Below are 21,170 nucleotides of genomic sequence, written 5' to 3'. Positions count from 1 at the left end.
TTTTGTAAGTTGAGCTTTTGCAACCATTAGCTGCATATAACGTACTGATCTTTGGGGAAGGAAAATACTTATATTAGACACTATGTGTAAGCAATAATGGTATCATTAAACCCCCATCATTTAGAATAGATACATGTGGAATACAGAAAAAAGGCGACATTTCCAGCTGAAGGGAAATTCAGAATTCATTTCTGACATGGTGGGATTGCTGCGTAGTGAAAGGAAGAGTTCTGCACCCTTACCTCAGCTTGTATTCAAAGCCCCACAGAACAGAAGATCTTGATTCAAAGCCTGTTGAAGTAATCTGAGTCTTCTCCTTCACTACTGTCATTCTGAAAAAAAGAGGAGAGTGTTGTATGAAAACATATGCTGGTCTCTGCAAAGAAAATACTCTGGAAAAACAGATTTACATTGGACTGTCTGATGAAGTGGCACTAGAGTCGCAAAAATATCTAAGATACTTGTTATAACATTAATTCTGCCCTGAATATTAAGAAGCCCCAGTGTCCAGTAGTACCTTTTTTTTTGTCCAGTAAGTGAATACATTTCAGCATGATTTACTGCATTTGTAGGTTCATTTGTCACTGACTAAGAATAGCAAATATATTTCTCTACTGACTTACTTTAAAGATAGCATAACAACCTTCATCTTGTTTCCAGTCAGCATTTCTCCCTTTCAGTGTCTTGTATGCAATTAATAATTTCTATGTCCTGGAATTCAGTTATTCCCACAGCTTTAAAGCCTTCTATATGTAATGAAAGGTGTAAATTGGAATTTCTCATTGTAATTCTTAAATTTGATATATTATACATGATATATTGTACCAGATTCTGTTCTCTTAACATTTTGGAAATTGCACATCTACTTAAACTAGTGATTTTTTTTTTCCATTTTAATGCTGTTTATGGAAAATTGCTTTTCAGAAAATAAATCTTTAGAAAAAAACAGGTTTTATAAAAGACTGATTGCATCACAGGGCTTGGAAAAACATTGAAGCATTTGGTTTTCAGCAACTTAAAACCTCAGCTTCAGGGCATTTGGGCAGGATAGACATTTTATTATTGGTCAGAGTATTTTCTGATTGTCTCTTCACTTATTTACTTGGTGTGGTTTCTGATCATCCCTTGTTCTTTTTCTTTGCGTCTTCATTATTTACCCGAGAATCAGAGGTTCTGTCAGAAAGCAGTAGCTTTTTAGGTCATGGGTAAGGTGGTTAGCAACACCTGCACCTTTGGTAGGACCAGACTACACAGCTCAGTAGTGTCTCATAGGAAAAAGATAATTAAAATTCAGAGGACGCGCGTTAACTTTCAGAAGTCGGCATACAATATTTCCAGAAGTATCTGATACAGTGAATGAAAAAAAGGCCACTTTAATGTCACTCCAGTTATATCAGTATTCAACACAGAGTTTTGTGAAGTGTAAATTGAGCATTTAATGATTCTATGTACACTCATTCTACGAGCACTGAGAATTGCTTTTCCAATACTGTCTAATTTTACAATATAGGACAGAACTGCATCTGGCTGTTCATCAGTGCCCTAGAGAAGACAGAACACCCCATAGAAACAACTTCCAGTATGAAAAACTGTTTGCCTGTGTGAGAAGTAGGGCATTCTCCAGATACAGCATTAGTCCTAACACCACTGTCATTTTGAGGGCTTAAGACTGGCACCAGCTTAATATTAAAATCTTCGGCAAGAAGCGAGCACCTTCGGACAATTTCAGGCAAAACTTCTATGCGTTTATCAGATTTTTAAGAGGTATTACATGGCTCCGAGAGTGAAACTGAAGTATCAACTGTTCTGTAGACACATTTTATTTTGGTGTAGACTGAGGAAGTTCCTTTAAACATCTTGGATGAACTCTTCCAAATCATAATTTCCTTAAGCAGATACCACTATAGTGGTAAAATATCTCAAATGCCTGCCCATGTCTTTCCTGGAAAGTTAACATGGTCGTTTTCTTCAGTATTTCGCAGTATTTGAATTTTACCCATAGATATTTGCTACAGTTGATGGTCTATCAACAATTTTGCTGATTGATGGTTCATTCCAATTTTTATCATAAAGAAAAAAAATCTGTGACAGTAGCATCAGAAAATTTTAAAATAATACAAACAACAATTAGTGGTACAGAACAATCAAATAATCATAACTTAATTTGTTCTAACGCCACCATTCTGTGGTAGCATATGTGGAAACTTTGAAGAGTTTTGGGTGTGAGAGACTACTGGGAACACTTACTTAATATGCAGAATAAATATATTTCTGAGTTATTTCAGATGTAACTTCTGTAGTGTATAACCACTGAGCCTGTACCACAGAATCTCACTGACCCTGATAAAATGAATCCCCATTGATTTCAACATATTAGCTAGTCCCTGTAGCTAACTGTTTAAAACACAACAAAGCAATTGTAGAAGTTGAAGCTCAAAGTTAACTTCCAAAGAAAACAATGCTGTTAGTTGATACCTAATCATGAAAGCACCTAAGCATCTCTTAACTTTTGGCTTCAGCCTCTGGTGTGTTATTTTAGACCTCGAGGTTGTACCTGTAAGCAACAATTTTCTCTAAAAGTAAAAATAAAAATTTAGAAATCAGACATATTTGGTAACAATGACAAATCAAAATACAAACTGATATGAAAATAGATTATAAATAAGGACAGTTAATGTACAGTACTTGCAAATTACTATCCAAGGGGTTCTTGTTATGTCCATTTGTGTGGCATGCTACTGCAGCATAGCAAAAATATGACTTAATCTCAGGGGTTATTTTACTCCATAGTATTTATTTCTGTACTGCTTGTGCAGATAGGTTATTTACAAACCATAGTTAGTTTTGGCACATAAAATACTCAAACAAACACAGATTACTGGAATTAGAAAGAAAACTTCCAGTAAAACAAAGATTAAACTCTCAAAAGTTCAAGCGATACCTTAACAAAACATTACTAATCTTCAGGGATTACATGTTACTAACTTTACTTTTCGTTTCTCACGTGTAATGGTAGTAGTGTGTTTAAAATCACACTTTTGTTCTCCATAAGTTTGTAATACATTTTCTGATACTATTTTTGCTTTAGCATAGTTTAGGTTTCTGTGGGGCTTTTTAATAATACTGAATCTCCATTAAACCAATTTTGGTTTAACTGCTCACTTAGATCCACTACGAAAAGACGGCCTTGCTGAATTTACAGGAAACCTAAAATTGGTATAAAAGGTGCTGACTTGGGCCCTACATTTTAATTTAGGTGTTTTCTGTGTATTTATTATTACAGTGGTTTGTTTTCTCCACAAGAACAAGTTGGTGTCAGCATTGCCTTTGCTGAACTTTTCTTTCCAGCTTGAAATCATTATGTTTGTCCAGGGATGACCAAGTAAATCATTGTTTCTTCATGGGATGAAAGAGGAGGAGGAAGCAAACAAGAACAAGGAGATAAAAATACCACCATAAAATATCAAAACAGCTAAAAGATCAAGTCCAAGTTACTACATATTTCATTATGTCAGGAAATACAAGAAAACAGACAAGAACTTAAGCTTTCTGTATTAGTACACGCAGTATTTATCCATCTTTTAAAAATAATGCTTAACACTTTGTCCTGCCCAAACCATGACACACTAAATTTACAAGAAAAAAAAGAAGTTGATACCACTATTCATATAAAGAAGTATGTTATATTAAAAGAAGCCAGTAAGTTGTGGGCAATGGAGTAACTAATCCATGTGGACTTGGCTTCATGGACCTCCCACTGCACTGTCTGTGCAGGCTAATTAGGTAGCCCAAATAGATAGGATCATGCTATAGATGCTGAGTAATGTTTCTTTAGAGGCACTGGTGGTGAGATTAAAGTAGAATATTCTTGGAGGAGGAGCAAAAGAGGTAATATTACATTTGGTAATTAGACTCCCATAAAGTTTTCTCTTGAAAGTCGGGTTTTTCTGCAGTTTTGTGATCTCTGGCTCTAGTAGAAACAAAAGGCAGAACAGCAAAACACCCAGTAGAATTAAGGCTTGGTAACCTAATTTTGAATTTATCATTCCTTTGTTGTCAGGGTTAGGGCTTCAAGTACAATTGAAGAATTTGTAGAATTGCAAATGAGGTGCAAGTAATTTTGAGGAAAGAAATTAATTTGTTCAACAAGTTGTTAAAAGAGCTGAATTTCTGCTTCAGTAAAGGAAAAATAGCTTCCATGTCTTACCGACATTAATATTGTTAGCTAAATGTGAGAATCTCTGGCTCATGCCCACTGAGTTCAACGAGAAACAGCTTGAATCCACAACATTTTGGATCAGGCACAAAATTATTTTTGTGTCTTAACAGAATAGGAATATGTAGGACTATAAGGGAGTACAGCTGATAAAATGAAATCTTGTTCTCACTAAATTCAGTGGGAATTTTACTGTTAACTTAGAAAATGCAGAAATGATATATTAACTTACTTCAGTTAAGCTAAAGTATGATTGGGTGGTCTGACTATGGAAAGCTCATGAAAAATTATAATAATAATAAAGAAAATATCAAGACTTGAGTTTTCCTACCTGTGAGCTATTACATTTTTTTAAGGTTTTACAAAAATAACAAGTGAAGAAACAATTCTCATTCCTTGAAAATGTAAAAAAAAAAAACCTAGGGTACCAATATTTTTTTACATTTTAATCCATCCTGTTAGATACAAAGGGTAAAACTGACCCCTTTGCATATACAAACACCAAGCAATTTCACAGGCATCAGCATCAGAAAAATTACATTTCTACCAATGACAGGATTGTGCCTTATGCTTCAATATAAACCCATCTGCAGGTATTTAACACACCTAGTGGAGCAGTGTATTAGTCCTGTTAGGCGGGAGCCATATCACTAGCTCAGTGTAATTGCTGCTTTCCTGGCCCCCGTGACCCTAATTCCTGAAGTCAAGATTATGTGTTTTAGAGATGTACCCACAAAAGGCAACTAAAGAGAAGAAAATGCACCAAGGTGATCAGGAATAATAACAACAAAGAATTAAGAATCCATCACCATTCTGCTTTTAAAATTACATATAACTTATGTGAATAATGATATTAAAATACCTTATTTTTCTGTATTGGTTGCCTCTGCAGTATACTCCCATTATTTCAAATTAACTCTGGAGAAGGATTTAGCTGAAAAACTTCCTTGTCTGAGACCAAAATAAAGCTTCATTAGCATAATTCCTTACAGTCCTTCTGTTAATATTTTCCGAGACAAAACTATAATTATCCTTTCTGTTAAAAAAAAAAAAAAAAGAAACGGGGAACATAGTGAAATTGTGAAGATCTAGATTACAACTCGAGTGAAAAATGTGGGACAAATTGGATAGGAATATAAAAAGTATCAGTTCTGACTGAAGTATGAAACTTATGCAAACAACAGGGAAAAAAAACCCCACCCTTTTTAGAACATTTTGAGATGTGTGAAAACTACAAATGCTAGAACTGTGAAGAGGAAACTGGGAATTTGATCCATATGTTCTGGAAATGCCACTGCCCACAGCTAAATTATTTTTGGAGAACAGAACAGAGAACAGAAGAACAACTGCTAAAGCTGTTATAAACACAGGGTCTCCCTGGTGATGCAAAGATCTTACCATGGCAGATACTAATGAGTGACTACAACCATCTGGATACCGCATATGAAGAAATAATCTTTGGTATGTTCTAGAATAATTACTAAGGAATACAATATTATTTATCAATTATCTCTAATTCTCTGTGGAGAAATCATTCTGCTAACTCCAGGGAGAAAAAACACTATTCAGGGTGGTTCACACATTGATTTTCTTCATATAGGTGAATATAATTTAAAAGCCTGAACTGATCTAAGTAATTCTACTGTATTAGGGAAGATGCTATTTTAAACTTGGGAAGCTCTTTATCATGGTATATTTTTCAAAGTGAAATATTTTTAAAATCTGGAACATAAGAAATAGGAGTTAAGACCTGTGGACAGATTCTGATACAGCTTCTCAAAACCAAAAGCACATCATGCTGATTACAAGAGAAATAATTACTAGTTAACTTGTTCACAGAATGTGTGACTGGAAGGAAAGAACTTAGTTTGTTCTGCTATCAAAGACAACCAACCCTCATATTTCTATTCTGTACTGTAAGCAAGCAGATTCTGCATACCAGTTGGCATCTTCCACTTTCTACCTGAAGGCTGACCCTGGACGCTTATTCCTCTGACAATTCGACAGCCTGCAATTCTCACATTCAGTTTATTCTAGACAGTCAGTACCCGCTTGTACCAGCATTATCCTTCTAGTATGGAAGTATATACTATATCTCTCATAACTAGTTCATGCCAGTAACTCTTGACACAGAAAGGGATAGAGACCAACATAGAGAGCAGCAGATTTAAAGAAAGCATTATGTACATTTTCTTGGCCATACCAGCAAACTCTCCCTGAAAAAGTTGAAAGATGTTTATAAAAAATTCTGAATGGTGGCAGCTATATACCATCTGTTTTGTTCTGGTTTAGAAAGGAATTGCATCAATCCGTGATGTTCTATATACCATCTCTCCCTCACAACAGCTACTAAGCAAAACCTAGCAACAAAGTTGTGACTATCATATTGAAATAATTAAAAAAAAAATTTCTTTTATTACAGATGAAATTTTAAATTTATATTAATATCACACTTCTGGTTTGATACTGATTTTTATTCTTGTTTGAAAAAATGTCTTTTTTAGCAATTTATGAATTCTGAAAATAAGTAGTTCTCTGCACATATAATCATCAAACTTGAACTGACCCTAAGTACAGTTTTTATTTTTCGTGTCTTTATTCATTCTTTTCTACGTAGTATTTGTGGAATTCAGCATCTGGAACGAGCAGGAAACAGGTTGACTCTCTTTGACTCCCTTTATTTCTGCATAGTGACATTTTCCACTGTGGGCTTTGGGGATGTTACACCCAAGATATGGCCTTCAAAGCTGCTTGTTGTCATTATGATCTGTGTTGCTCTTGTGGTGTTGCCCATACAGGTAAATGTGGATTTTTCTTCTCTTCAGAATTGTTTTTAAAACAAAGGAATAATAACTGAAATAATTTGTTGTTACTATTATTATTGTATATAAAATGTCAGAAAAAATAACAATCTTCTGTATCTCCTAGTCTGTTTTTTTCCCCTTCCTTTTTCCTTTCTCTTGTCTAGATTAATACTAAAAAACAGAACACTAATAACAGTTTTCAAGTGCTGGTGAAAACTTTCTGTTCCTGTGATGTACCACGGAGCCCTTCCTTCATCTTGAGATATGGGTTTGCTATTAATGGAGCAATTTAAAAAACAACAACAGTAGCCAGCACTTTCTTTATGAATATAGCGTTTCCTCTGCAGGCTCTCCCCGTTTCTAATCTTGGTTTTCTCCACTTCCTCTCTTACTCTTACAGCTCAGTGCTAACTTGAAAAAAATCTCATTAAATCTGCAACTCAAGCAAATTGGGTTCACAGCTGTGTATGTCGGTATACACACACACACACACACAGAGCCAACAGCACAGTTAGGAGTTTTTGATGCCTACTGAAGCTTAGGACTTCTCACAACTATAACAGGAAAAGGCTGATTTATGAAAATCCAAGTATTTCAAGGAGTCAATCAGATTCATTAAATTTATACCAAACATTTCCCAGCTCATTCAGTGAGGCCTGAAGACAGAAACCCTGAGATTATATGGGAAGCTCTGCTGAGATGTTAACTGTTCCACACTTGGTAGTCACAAAGACCTCATGCCACAAAACAGGGATGTGGGGAGGCATGGTGCGTGCTTGTCAAAGCTTAGAGTAGACCCGCTAGACCACGAAGCTCCAAAGTTTCTCGCACAGCCATAGTTTCCAGACTCGGCTTCTTTGACAGTGAACTAAAGCTCACTGTGAGCAGACAACACAGAAACCCTGGGAGGTTGGAAGCTCAAGCTTTCAGCATAAATTTTCTTGAAATTATTTGAACATTTTAATTATACCTAAATATTTAATGTCTACATACACAATTATATTCCCACTCAGTGGAAATTTAGTAAAATATATATTCTATTGAAAACTAACATATGCTTTACTCAAGAAATTTGGAATTTCCTAGGACATAGAAATTTCATTTTTCAAGTAGTTCTGATATACACTTCAGGCATAAAACCTCTGCCTTACCATTAAATAATCTGGAATCTATGGCCCTTTCACATAAATTTTAATCTACTTTATTTTATAGCTTTCTTGTGGTAGTGGAGCTTCATGTAGTTTTCCATACACAGAATGTGGGAGGCATTCTCTTCTGAATTTTTGTCCTGCTATGATATGAAATCAATTATTATTAATGATTCAATCTCTCCATGAGTTGAATGTGGATGAGGAAAAGTGGCTATCACACAGATACATAGTTAAATTGAGCTCAATATTAAATGCATATTACTTACAAGAAGCTTTGAAATGGTGTTGTATGTTTTATCACAGATTGTTAACAGTGGCACTAATTGTTACAGTATTCTCTTTAATCTAAATGATTCAGACTAGTAGAGCTATGTTTACTGTTTGCCCGCATATATTGTTTAGCTGGCAATAGCAAATTTGCTGTATTAACAGCTGCTGTGTATTTAAGTTGTATCTGAATTTATAAGACAGATAAGAGAGTACACAGGAGGTCACCTTCAGAACATTATAAAATCTCTGAGAAGAGTTATTGCCCAAACTAAGTAAAATTATGCTTCTATCTGAGTATCTATACTCACAGTGTGCACTTAAGTTTGTGAAAATTTAACCTTTCATTTGAGCATTTATGTCACAAGGCACTGGAAAAAGAGAGCTCGGAGGTATAAAATACATAAAAGAAGGTACAACCTTCATTCTTTTCTAAAATCTTGAGATTTGCTGGAATCTCATGATATTTTAATGCATTTACTGTGCTATTTGTGTGTGGTAGAGACTGGCTCTACTGCCATGTTTTTCAATCACCCTATTATCTATCTCACCTACTTACTAGAGAAGTTTTTACAAAGAAAAAGACTCTGTGGGCTAAGGGGGTGTTTTCATAGAGGCATGAGATGAATGGTGCAACATTGTTAAGTCATGATACAGTTGTACTGCACACCTGCTTGTCTGTATTTCAGTGACAATTGGCATCTCTTGCAGTTTGAACAGCTGGCATATTTGTGGATGGAGAGACAAAAGTCTGGTGGTAACTACAGTCGACACAGAGCTCAGACTGAAAAACATGTTGTGCTATGTGTCAGCTCTCTGAAGATTGACTTACTTATGGATTTCTTAAATGAATTCTATGCTCACCCCAGATTACAGGTACTTACAGTGAAAAAAAAAAAAGAAAACAAAGTCAAAACACTGATTTTTTGCAGACAGCCTTCTGAAAGTATCTTTAATTTGTAAAACTAAATTTGGGAATAGCTGACTGAATTGGGAATCTATAATTGCAATAAGAAGCTGAGATACAGTATGGAGACATTAATTATAAATTGAGGTAAACAGACTAAATAGATAGAATTACTGTCTTGTTGAATTATGCCAGTTCTTTTAGAAACAGATGTTTCCATTCAAATTCTTTATATTCTACTCCAAAATAGAAAATAAATGAAAACTACTCAAATTATTTTTTCCTGTTGTTTTGGGACTGGATCCAAAACTCCTCACAAGTCAAAGAGACTTTTGTTTTTCACATTTTGCTTTTTTTTTTTTTGCCAGTGTTAGGAAGATTAGATCCTTTTGGAACTGTTGAAATTAAGAAATAAAGAAACATATTTTAAAGGAAAAAGACCTTGAAAGATTACACACAGGAGATTTTCTTAATGTACACATATTCCCTAGCCAATGCAAACTTGTTTTGATCATATAATAGCTTATTTATATAAGAGAGCAATTTGGATTCATGCTCATTAGCTTTGCTATGGACTGTTTCTTTTACTAAATCTTCTCTGTGTCTTTTACTAAGTTACCTGTAGTACCATGCTTCATTAACTAGTGCAAAAAAATCACAAAAATACAACCCTTAAATTGCCGAGCAGCAATTTGACAAATCCCAAATCCAAAATACTCCCCAAAATAATTAGCTAGTGAGAGGCATAAGCAAATACACAAATAAATCCAGTTCTTTATAGATGCAAACACAAATTGAAATCCAAAATTTAGTTAACTAGCCTGAAGAATGAGTCAGGCTCTGTGGTACACTGGAGACTAAGAAGTCTTATTACTACTTATTTAGCCTAAAAGAGCTTATATACATTCCCTTCACGGTTGAAATGGGAAGCTGGAGGGTACAGATGCTGCACTGGATCCAATGCACTAAACTTTCTGCAAAGGTCTGTGTGTGCTAAGGAAGATTTCTATGACACGCCTGTCCTAAAGTCTCAGTCTCTTCTTTCACATTCCATTTCTCTCTCTTTTTCATATGTGCACACATGTTTACTTTAGAGCAACCTTACCTTTCCTAATAAGGACTGTTTGTAACACAGGAGACAGGGTTTGGATCTGCCCATTAATGTAGAGGAAAAATTCTGGGGGAAAACAATTCCATTTTGATTGTTGAAAACTTCCTACCTTTTCCAGCTAGAATGACGGAAATGTAAACTGTCTGTAAAAAAAATTATGCTCACATGAAAAAGAAAAACAGTTTCTAAATGAACTTTACTTGCCACCGTGGAGTCCTCTTTAAACAGTTGACAACTCTCCAGCCATTTGTATTAAAGATTTCAATATTTTAAACACATACATTCAGATAACTTTTGTCAATAAAATCTGAGAATTATCAGAGACTTTTTTGACATCCTGAGTCTCTGTTGACTCATTCTCTAGTAACAATAAATGGTAGCATAAAAAAATAACATGATTATTTCCCCTTATGTTTTTGACAGGACTATTATGTCGTTATTTTGTGTCCTACTGAGATGGATGCTCAGGTCCGAAGGGTGTTACAAATCCCAATGTGGTCCCAAAGAGTTATCTATCTGCAAGGCTCAGCACTAAAAGATCAAGACCTGTTGAGAGCTAAGTAGGCAAATATTTTTTTTTTAATTTTGTTTCTCTCATACTGTTTGATAAATAAGTTTGACAAGCAACAAAAGTGGTGCTAGAAGGAAAGCATGTATATTTAGAAAGCAAGGCTCTTTGATATAATTTGGTTTTCTTTGATATAATATGGTTTTCTTTATATCTGAAATTTTTCAAGGAACAAGTATCTGTAAGCTCTTTCATTTGACCAAATATTTCTTCACTTTCTTTTCTGTCTCAGTTTTTAAAGGCATGGAAACAGAGTGCCTGTGATTTCTTCTGAAAACGCAGCAGAGAAAATTCCAAAACTGCCAGTAATGCTAGAATTTTTTTCTGCTCCTTGAGTGAAGATGGTAAACGTGGTGGTAGTTCTCCTTACCAACTGAAGGGGCAAAAAAGTAAACAAAAATAATTATCTCCCTTTAAACTCATTGCACAGTTTTGTTTTCTTCCTAAGTTCAACCTGGTAGTGTAAACAACTAGTCTACTGTACCTCCATATACTCTTTCAAGGCTTTTTTCTTACCACGTACTTCACCACTTCTAAAAAATCCTCTCTGCCGGTTAATAGTGAATGACATTAATCAAAATACATCAGTCAAACACCGTTCCTCAATCCCCCCCACCATCAATCAATCACTTGAAGGTGTGAAGGAATTCACAGTGGAATTCACGTAGGAGGACCGTCTCTAAACTCTCTGAAGAGAGAGAAAGGTGATTCTTAGCAAATAACTGATTTAACTCATCTGCATTGTTCTTTATTAGAACTTATGCAGTAACTAATATAGATATCTAAAATTAAGCCAATACCTGTCTGAATATTTGTGTCATTCATCCTTCTTTACTTCAGGAGAGTTATTTCCAAGAATCTAATCTGTGAGAAGTCTAGTGAGCGGCGTTATCTTTTCTGCCACTGAAAAAACCCAACTACTTCTATATCTGTTTAGAATTAGAAAATACAGTAAAGGTTTTTTCGGGATTAGGAATTTTCTTTGAGAGACACGTTCATTTTTTTTACTTTCTTGCTGATTTCAACAAGGAATTCTTGTGGGGATTTAGCTGGCATTTGTTCTACACATTAGGAGAAGAAAAATTAGGCTGTAATCGTGAATTTCACTTATAATAACTTGGAGGTAGTCAACTCTGGAACTGTGCTTTTTCCTGCAGAACATGTAATTGAATGTACCTGTCACAGAATAATTTTCAACCTCTCCTGAGGGAAGAAGCGTAGTGGGAATTTAATAGAACATTTAATATGAAATATAACCCAGTACCTAAGATATTTGCTGTATTTTTTTTTTAAATTAGAACATGATGTACTGAGAAGATAACAAGGCACGCGGTAAACTTCTAATAAATAATGTTTACCACCAACAAGAAAAAATGAATTAAGAAATGTCTATTATCAAAATTTATACATTACTATACGTAAAATGCAATATCAAAATAACATGATAAAGGTTGCACCAAAAAGTAAAGGAATAGCTGACTACGTGAGTAGTAAATAGTCAGTTAACTAAAGACTGTATTTTTCTTTATGTGCCCTATATGCCAATTCGTCTTTACAAAAGTGATGTCTGTTCTTGCTTCCTACCTTTGAGATCTTCACACTGCAAATTTTTGGTGTTCTCTGAACAACGTTCATGTGCCCAGCTTTAACAAAAAACCACAACAAATTCTGTCATCAAGTATCACACTGATACTAACATTGTTATCAGCATGACTGGAAACTTTATAGCTACTTCAGCATTTGAAACAACACAGTAAGTGATTAAAATATCTCTCATTCTCCATGCAGACTAGCACTAGAAAGTGAATAATGCTACCAGGCTTGATTTCTTTCCCCTGCAGCTTTCTCTCATGTTCTGTCATGACCTCAAGTATTTTTTCTCTCTCCTTCCACTTCCTTTAGTGAACCATCACAAATCTTAATCCTATTCATGTCCACTCTTTTTCTTTACTTTATACTTTTTCCTTTCACAAACTTCTCTTCAATATATAAAGTCCCTTTAATTTCTGCCATCCTCAAGCAGTGGAACTATTGCTTTTTTTGTCTCAGATTCAGTTTTCTGGCACATAAAAATGATGTAACTGAAAAAGCTTTTTTTTCCAGTTGTTAGGACATAAATAACACTTCTCTCATAAGGATACTCTGTGTTCTAATGAATGTTTTTCACACAGATGCTATTAGTACTTCTGTTGTCTAAATTCATGGCATTCATAGATGTTAATCTCAGGTTATTATCCTTGTCATCTGTGGCTGAAGTTATTCAAGAAGTTAACAAAAAAACATTGGGGAAAAAGGTGAATATGTTCACATGAGGTTTCATTTCCTCACAAAATCGTCTATATCTACTGTCAATTCCATCAGCGCTTATCAAAATCTCATCTAATTTCATTGAATTTTCTTTCCTACAACTTTGTTAAAGACCTTATCTTCCCAATTCTGGGAAGATACTCATACAGCTTCCATCATTTCTTCCTAATCAGCACTCAGAAGTGGCCTCCTGTCCTCACTTCTCCACATCAGCTTTATTTGACATTGTATTTTGGATATATTGATTTGCCTTTGTTACAATGATTTTTCCATTTTAAGTACTTTAATCTTTTGAGGCTTCCCCTGTTTTCCTACTGCTAGATGCCTATGGGGAATCTACAATGACCTGGCTTTCTCCTTCTCTTTTCTTTATACTTTCTCTGAATGATCTCACACAAAACATACAAATTTGATCACTGTTTCTGTAGTTGAAAACTAAAAGGTTGGCCAAGCTATCTGATATCTCATTATGGATATCTACTCATCAACTTCATTTTAGATTCAGACAGTTGTAAATAGATCTTAATTTTTGCTACCAAAATAAAACCAGTATCCTAGTGTGGATCATAAGCTTGGAGTCATGTTGCAGAGCATGCTATGTAGACTGACCCTGCGTCTTGCAAGTGTTTTCTCATACAAGCTCTCACTTTTGTCCCACTTAAAAACTATGTTTATGTTCTTGACACGTATCATCTCAACTCCCTGAACCCTTGTTTCAGAGCACTCTGGAAATACTATTTGTGTAGTACATCGCTTTGACTCATTGGAGTCCTTCCCTGGTTTACCCTTCTTTATTACACCAAGGAGTGACCCCGTATTCTCACTTAGCCTGCAACTCCCAGTTCTTACTGAGAGGTGACCTTCTGATAAGTCTGTAATGCTATTGTCACACATACAACAGATTAACATACAAGTCCCATTGTAAATTCACCCATGCTGTCCCTTCAATCTAGGATGAATTTCTCAAAAACATCTGTAAAGTAATCCCAGTATCCTCCATCGCATCTTCTCTTCAGTTGGTTCTCTGCTCTGATTTCCAGTGAGACCACTTTCTACTATGATAATGGTATTTCTACCATGACAATTCAGGTATTGTCACACTGTTTCTTCCTGTTTCCCATGTTTGCATATAATTCTGTTGTCCTTTGTCTTGTCACTTAGAGTTTATATGGCAAGGACTGTCTTTTTGTTCTGCATTTGTACAGTACCCAAAAAAATGGGCTCTCAGTCTAAGCCTAGAATCCCAATGGCCTAAACTATTACTAACAACCACCAATTCCATTTTCTAGCCGCAGAGAAAGCAAAGATTTAGGAGTCTCAGGTCCCATTCCAGACTCCAGAATGGAGTTGCTGAAATGAGCAGTGAATTGCCTGTTCATTTTCCCTAGCTTCTGTATGACTTTTCCGCTTCCCAGGAAATCAATTCTGGTCGTCCTCTTTCTCTTTGCCCAGAAAGTCCTGTCTTCCCAAGGAGTTCAACCAAGTCCCTATTTCTTTACTTCCATGTACCACTAAGTGAAGAAGGATTCACTAGAGAAGGATATCAACATCTGAGACAAGAGAGGAAATGCAAACTTGATGAAACCTGCAGTCAAATGGTTTTTCTCTGCACTTCCACTGCTGCTCTTTTTATTACATGACCAGTTGTACCCACTAGAGAACAAGTAGGCATTAAAAGTTGTCAAAGAGACCATGAACTGAAAATAGTTAATTCATTTAATGCATACATGCACAGAAATGGTTGTTATTTATCCCAAACACATTATTCTAGTACACCTACCCATTTTTCTGATATCACTAGGCAAGACAAGTCTATATTATCTGCCCCTTCTCATTCATTCTTATCAATAATAACTTGTACATATCATACCTTTACACACTAGGCGGACTGGTGCTATTTATTCAACTTTTATACTCATGGCAGATAAATATTTATTTTTGCAAATCAATTGTCTTTGAAGACACACTGCTTTAATTACTTGGGCACAGCTTCTACTTGCACCAGGGAAAGAAAGTTTCCCAGAACCTAGTCAAGAACTACTGGTACACTGTGAGTTAGTACACAAGGTGACTGCTGCTGACATGCAGGTAATGCATGAGATCAGAGCGACTAAACTTTCTCTATATTCTGTTTCTATAAGCAGACAAGACTATAAGGTGTGAAACAAGGCCACGTAAGTATTTTGTTGGTATGTAACAGGCTTCTCTCCCCTTTTCTAGGATGGATGACGCTGAAGCTTGTTTCATTCTGAGTAGCCGCTGTGAGGTGGACCGGACAGCAGCTGTAAGTTTTGAAGAATTAACTGAGAATGAATGTGCATGCTGTTTATACCATTACTGCCTTTATTCCCTCTCTGGAACTGAGACTTCTGTCAACAGAAGATTAAAATTAGCTGATTTACACAGAGATTTTACATGTGGGATGAACTTATTGTCTCAGTTAAGATAATGAAAAGGTTTCTGTTGGATTCTGTAAGGCCAGGATTTCACAAATTTATGGAACATGATCTAATGGCTCATTTCACATAACATATCTACTTCCATTTTCTTAGAAAATAAATTATATGATCTACCTACCAAAGAAGTTAGGATTTTACAGCACATTTAAGTTATACATTGAACTTTTTTTTAAAAAAAGCAAGAATTTATACATTCTTACAGGACTTGAAAAACAATATTAAAAAGTACTGTAAGAATACAGTACTTTCAAAAAAACAATTTTCATGCTGAATAAAGTAAATTTTTATGAGTTCTCTCCTTTTTTTGTGAAATAATGGCAGAATACCACATAAGCACTGTCGTGGTACATAAATTGATACTTGGTCATTAATCACTCCAAAGAGTAGTACTCTGTCAAAAAAGTTTTATTCAAATTGCCTTGACTAATATCAATGTTTGCTCTAGATATCCAATTCTAAGAGTTATGTTTATTAAATCAGAAAAGAGATATATATCAACTAACTGGTATTTCCATTCAGAACTACTGAAGTATTGAAAGTTTAATTTGTGACTAGTACCAAATAACCAATACATCTGAGAGTATTTGACCATCTTTCATATTGGCCAATTTTAAATGCGAAAAAGATTCCTTAAATAAGTTACTATGGTTTTGCCTATGCTACTAGTTATTTGTAGTCAGGTAAAATTACTATCCACAAAGGAAGACTGCTAATAGAATGTCTCCAGGGATGGGGCCTCCACCACCTCTCTGGGCAACCTGTTCCAGTGTCTCACCACCCTCGTTGTAAAGAACTTCTTCCTAATGTCTCATCTAAACCTACCCTGCTCTAGTTTAAAACCATTGCCCCTCATCCTATTCCTACATGCGCTTGCAAAGAGCCCCTCCCCAGCTTTCTTGTAGGCCCCCTTCAAGTACTGGAAGGTCGCTATAAGGTCTCCCCAGAGCCTTCTCTTCTCCAGGCTGAACAACCCCAACTCTCTCAGCCTGTCCTCATGGGAAAGGTGCTCCAGCTCTTTGATCATCTTTGTGGCCCTCCTCTTGGGGGCCAACAGATCCGTGTCCTTCTTGTGCTGAGGGTTCCAGAGTTGGACACAGTACTCCAGGTGGGGTCTCACGAGAGCAGAATAGAGGGGCAGAATCACCTCTCTCGATCTGCTGGCCATGCTTCTTTTGGTGCAGCCCAGGGTGAGATTGGCCTTCTAATACAAGCCTCTACTCAGCGTATCCGTGATAAAAGAATAAAACTATTTTAATATGAACTAGAACTCTTCAGATTAATGAGATTACATACTGATCACAAATATCCAGGGAAAAAGTCCACTGAGGAAGGATTTATGAACAGAACTTTAAATTTTTCACCATGAGCTGCATGCTGTATTATTGCACACTTGCCTCTATTCACTTCAATCTTGAACTCCAAAGGAAGATCAGAATAAGTCCGAATATTCACAGAGTTATATTAAGATGCTTAGAAATTGCCTAGCAAGATCAAATTAGTGTTTATAATGCAGTAATTATGTTGTAAGCTATCTCAATTTAAAAATGATGTTTTGCTGCTATATTTTAAGAACTAGCAATTATTTTTCTGAATATTAAAACCAAACACAGTAAAACATGGGAAACAAGGGGTTTGCGTTACATATATAGTATTTCTTAATATATTCTCTGTCACTTGCTACAATTACTTCATCTGCTATCAAAACTTAGTTGTTTCCATACCTACACGTATGGCTTATCAGAGAAGGAAGAATGAAAAAGGGAACATAAACTGCAGCTGGCAAGAAGACTGTATTATTTCCTTGCTAGGCAAATGTGTCCCCCCAAGCAAATTTTATCAAAAATAACCTAATTTTTTGTAGACTATCAGCATGCTGTAAAAAATATTTTATTCAATATATGGGTCCTGTGCTGGACCCATCACTTGCAGAAAGCCATTGAACTCCCTGGGAAATAAATCTGTGCTCCTACTAAAATATTCAAACTGACTGAACAAAGAGTTTTGAATTTGATTAATCAGCAATAGACTCCTGAAAACACATTAGCAGCAGCAAATAATTGGCAGCAAATAATCCTGGAGTAGACAAGTAAGGCAAGCATATACTGCTTGGAAGTGACAGAGGTGCTAAGGTATTTAAGGATATGAAAAGCAACAGTTCTTGCAAATACCTCGAAAAATACCGGTAACTTCTGTGAGACTGAAAAATATCAAAAAGCCAAACTGCCTTGCCTAAATTAGCCATGAAGTTCAGAATAAATAAGCTACATCATCTCATTTCACAAAATATACTTGACAGCTGTGAAATGGTTAGAAATGAGAAATCCCATACAAGCAGAGTATGTGATTTACATTGCACTTGGTAGGTTTATGCAGCTTTAAGCACAGGATTCACTTCGAGGTAAGCTGTTCACCTCTGTTCATAACCTCTCCAGAATTTATACAAAGAAAGGACAGTTTTCAGCTCTGCTGAACTCTCCTATGGGGCAGACAGTGGACTCTACATGAACCTTATGGAGCTTCCATCCATTCTGGACAACAATATGGAGTTTTTATTTCAGAGTCGTGGCCAGCTACAACTCTCTCCAGGCAGCCTTTCTGCTTTCAGGGACAGCATGCCCCAAGAAATACCAAAATGGTACCTGGCACATTTCAGCTTCCATTACAGACTATTATCAAACCTCATTTATCGTTGTATCTGGAACATACAAACAGGCAAATCTCACCAAAGACACAATCTTGTTACCTTCCTCTGGGACAGAATGCCCTGTTGGGTGAGTGGCTGGCTAGTAAAAATGACACAGTATCTCAACCGTAGCAGTGATAATTGGGGTCAATGTCATATGAAGTTTTTAAACAAGGTGTCACCTCGCTCTGCATTTTTTTATTGCTGTTCACGTTTCTTTTTCACAGGGAATGCATTTATTTATACTGCAAGTCCAAAATAGGACAACTGTCATCTTTTTTATTATTATTTTGTTTTATTTTACTGCCCCCTAGAGCTCTGAAATGAAATGGATTTAATTTCCTACACTGATCCAGCTCTAGTCACTACTAAGTACTTCAGTAATGTAGTACGTAAGTTTACAGTTTGTCACTGGTCTGAAGGAAGTTCAGTTGTCATCCCAGTATCAGTCTTTATAACTACAACTGATTTTTCACCCTGCTGTGCTTGAGAAGCTGACAAACTGTTAGGAGTGCCTTGGATCCTCGCCTTTGTCTGACAGCTGTCAAAATAAAAGTTAACAGATGCACTGAGGAGATTCCCAACCAGAGAAGCTGTTGTTACTCATGTAATTTTTCAAAGTCCACGAGGGTTTTTATTTCCCCACCTACAATCTTCAGGAGAGGATCTACTCATTTGCCATGGATACCACTGGCTGTTCATTGCTTGCTGATTCATTAGTTAATAAGTTTTAGTGCCAAAGTCTGTGTTGCTTCTGATCCATGGATCTCAACTATAGCTCAGAAGCAAAGTACAATAACAGGTGACATGCAGTTACTTCATAAAAATTGTCAGTTACTTCCTTTTTCACTTGGAGGAGTAGGAACTTTGTCAGACCAAGAATTTGTCAGCTTTCCAAAGTCTCCTACCAGAAACTTTCTCTTCTCTGGCAAGACAAAGCTCTGCCAAATTTTATTCTATCAAATGCTATTTTGACATCTCAGACCAAGGTGTAAGCTGCTTCTCTGCTAAAGCAAGCAGGACAGACATCTTTTTCACTTCTGGAGGATGCAAGTCTTAAAGAGAGTTCAAATTGCACTTAAGTCTGGATGACTTTTTTTTTTTTTTGGATTGGTGGGTATAGGAAAGTAGTCTGTGCCACACCACAAAGTTAGCCAGTGGCTTCAATGCGCTGCCTACATCAAATTGCTCCACAAAACTAAGGTGTCTGAAAACAGTGGATCTGCTGTTTTAACTCAAGGAGGGATGGGAAGAGAAGTCTCTTTCGAATTATCCTGTAGATAACTTATTAATAGGCTATATAAATATATGAAAGACCACTTCTACTGCTGAAAGCTTTGTTCTGATGCTTTCTGAAAATTCAGAGATGGTTGAGTTCAAGCTTGCGCTTTTTTTTCTCCCTTCTATTAATCAAATTGCGTGACACTACTATACTGGTAATAAGTTACACTGCCTTAGTAGCATCACAAGATGGATGCATTGCATAGGAGATATAACTAATTTGTTGTTGTGTGTGGCAAAAAAAACCTTAAATTAACAGAACTAGTTAAAAATATATATTAAATCAAGGTCTTGCTTTGAGTTCTGATAATTTGAATTCTTATTACACCCACTTGAAAACTTACAGCTTGGGATACATGAACTTAAATATCTCCTCTATATTAATCACCATTGGTATCAGTGGTAATTTTTGATCACTGACTGCAATTCATTACATGGAAAGCACACAGAAGAGCATTTTTTTTCCCCTCATCTCTTGAAGAAGCATATATTTTATAATGTGAATAGTAGCATAATTTTGTTTCAGTTATCTCTGTTTATAGTATGTACATACATACCTCCTTTTTACTTGGGAGAAATGTGAACATTTTTTAAAGTCACTGCAATATAGTAGAGAAATTGCTACATATGTAAAACAGAGAGCCACCAATACTATATGAAGAGACTGAATCTAAGAAATCACTTAAAGTGCCTACCAGTATTTTCATTTCTCTCCCCTGGAGTGTCTTCAGAGCGGAATTTGGGAGAGTAACTGAGCGAAAAAAACATGGAAACCCAAATAACCAGCTTTTGTACACAAGCACATATATATAACAAGTGAAAAGAAAGAAAATGAAACAATAATGCAAGGTTGTTATATTAACAGTACATACACACTGAGTTGATCTTATGAAGCTATATAGAGCATTTAAGTATCCATTTTATACATATTACACATTTGTAGACTGTTTCTTCAAAAAAGAGCTAGCAAATTGAAAGCAATACATATTTTGCAGTGTTAAAATTGTAAATGTGCCAAATAATCATCAAGAGATTTTAATTTTAAGGAGTTTTTCCCTTTCTTGTAGAATTACCTAGAAATATTTTATGTTGAGATTAATACTTGTAGTTTTACAACACGCACTTCTATGGGTCTAGGTTTGTTTGCCTTTTTTAATAAAATCATAGCATTTGAATCATTTTAATAAGAATTCTTCATTCTTATTTTTAATAATTCTTGCACCTTCTGACAAAACCAGGCTTTTTAGACAAAATAATTAAAAAAAAATCCAAGAAAATATCCAACATTGAAAAAAAAAGAGGAAGAATAAACTTAGTCTGAAAGGTAGAACCAAAATTGTATTTACTGGTACAGTTTTGGTTTATTGCAGTAAATTTAATCTTAGCTCATTTATGTAATAAGAATGAAAAAAACCA

General features: G+C 35.6%; 1 protein-coding gene and 1 long non-coding RNA gene across 9 annotated transcripts in view; one reads left to right on the top strand and one right to left on the bottom strand.

Annotated features, from left to right (window-relative positions):
• KCNT2 (potassium sodium-activated channel subfamily T member 2) overlaps positions 1-21,170 on the top strand; it is a 146,371-nt gene that overhangs the window by 68,889 nt on the left and 56,312 nt on the right. For all 7 annotated transcript variants that reach the window (XM_054210800.1, XM_054210803.1, XM_054210801.1 and 4 more), the window contains 4 exons: positions 6,834-7,014; positions 9,150-9,314; positions 10,880-11,016; positions 15,552-15,615. In XM_054210800.1, the coding sequence (XP_054066775.1) occupies positions 6,834-7,014; positions 9,150-9,314; positions 10,880-11,016; positions 15,552-15,615 (547 nt within the window). The remainder of the gene's footprint in view (positions 1-6,833; positions 7,015-9,149; positions 9,315-10,879; positions 11,017-15,551; positions 15,616-21,170) is intronic.
• LOC128913381 (uncharacterized) overlaps positions 290-21,170 on the bottom strand; it is a 63,338-nt gene continuing 42,457 nt past the window's right edge. For both annotated transcript variants that reach the window (XR_008467927.1, XR_008467928.1), the window contains one exon: positions 290-332. This is a non-coding gene — a long non-coding RNA (uncharacterized LOC128913381). The remainder of the gene's footprint in view (positions 333-21,170) is intronic.

Source organism: Rissa tridactyla, chromosome 8 (genome assembly GCF_028500815.1).
Source record: "Rissa tridactyla isolate bRisTri1 chromosome 8, bRisTri1.patW.cur.20221130, whole genome shotgun sequence".
In the NCBI taxonomy this organism is placed as follows: domain Eukaryota; kingdom Metazoa; phylum Chordata; class Aves; order Charadriiformes; family Laridae; genus Rissa; species Rissa tridactyla.
The sequence above is the reverse complement of the archived record's forward strand: the minus strand, read 5'-3'. Positions and strand labels throughout refer to the sequence as shown.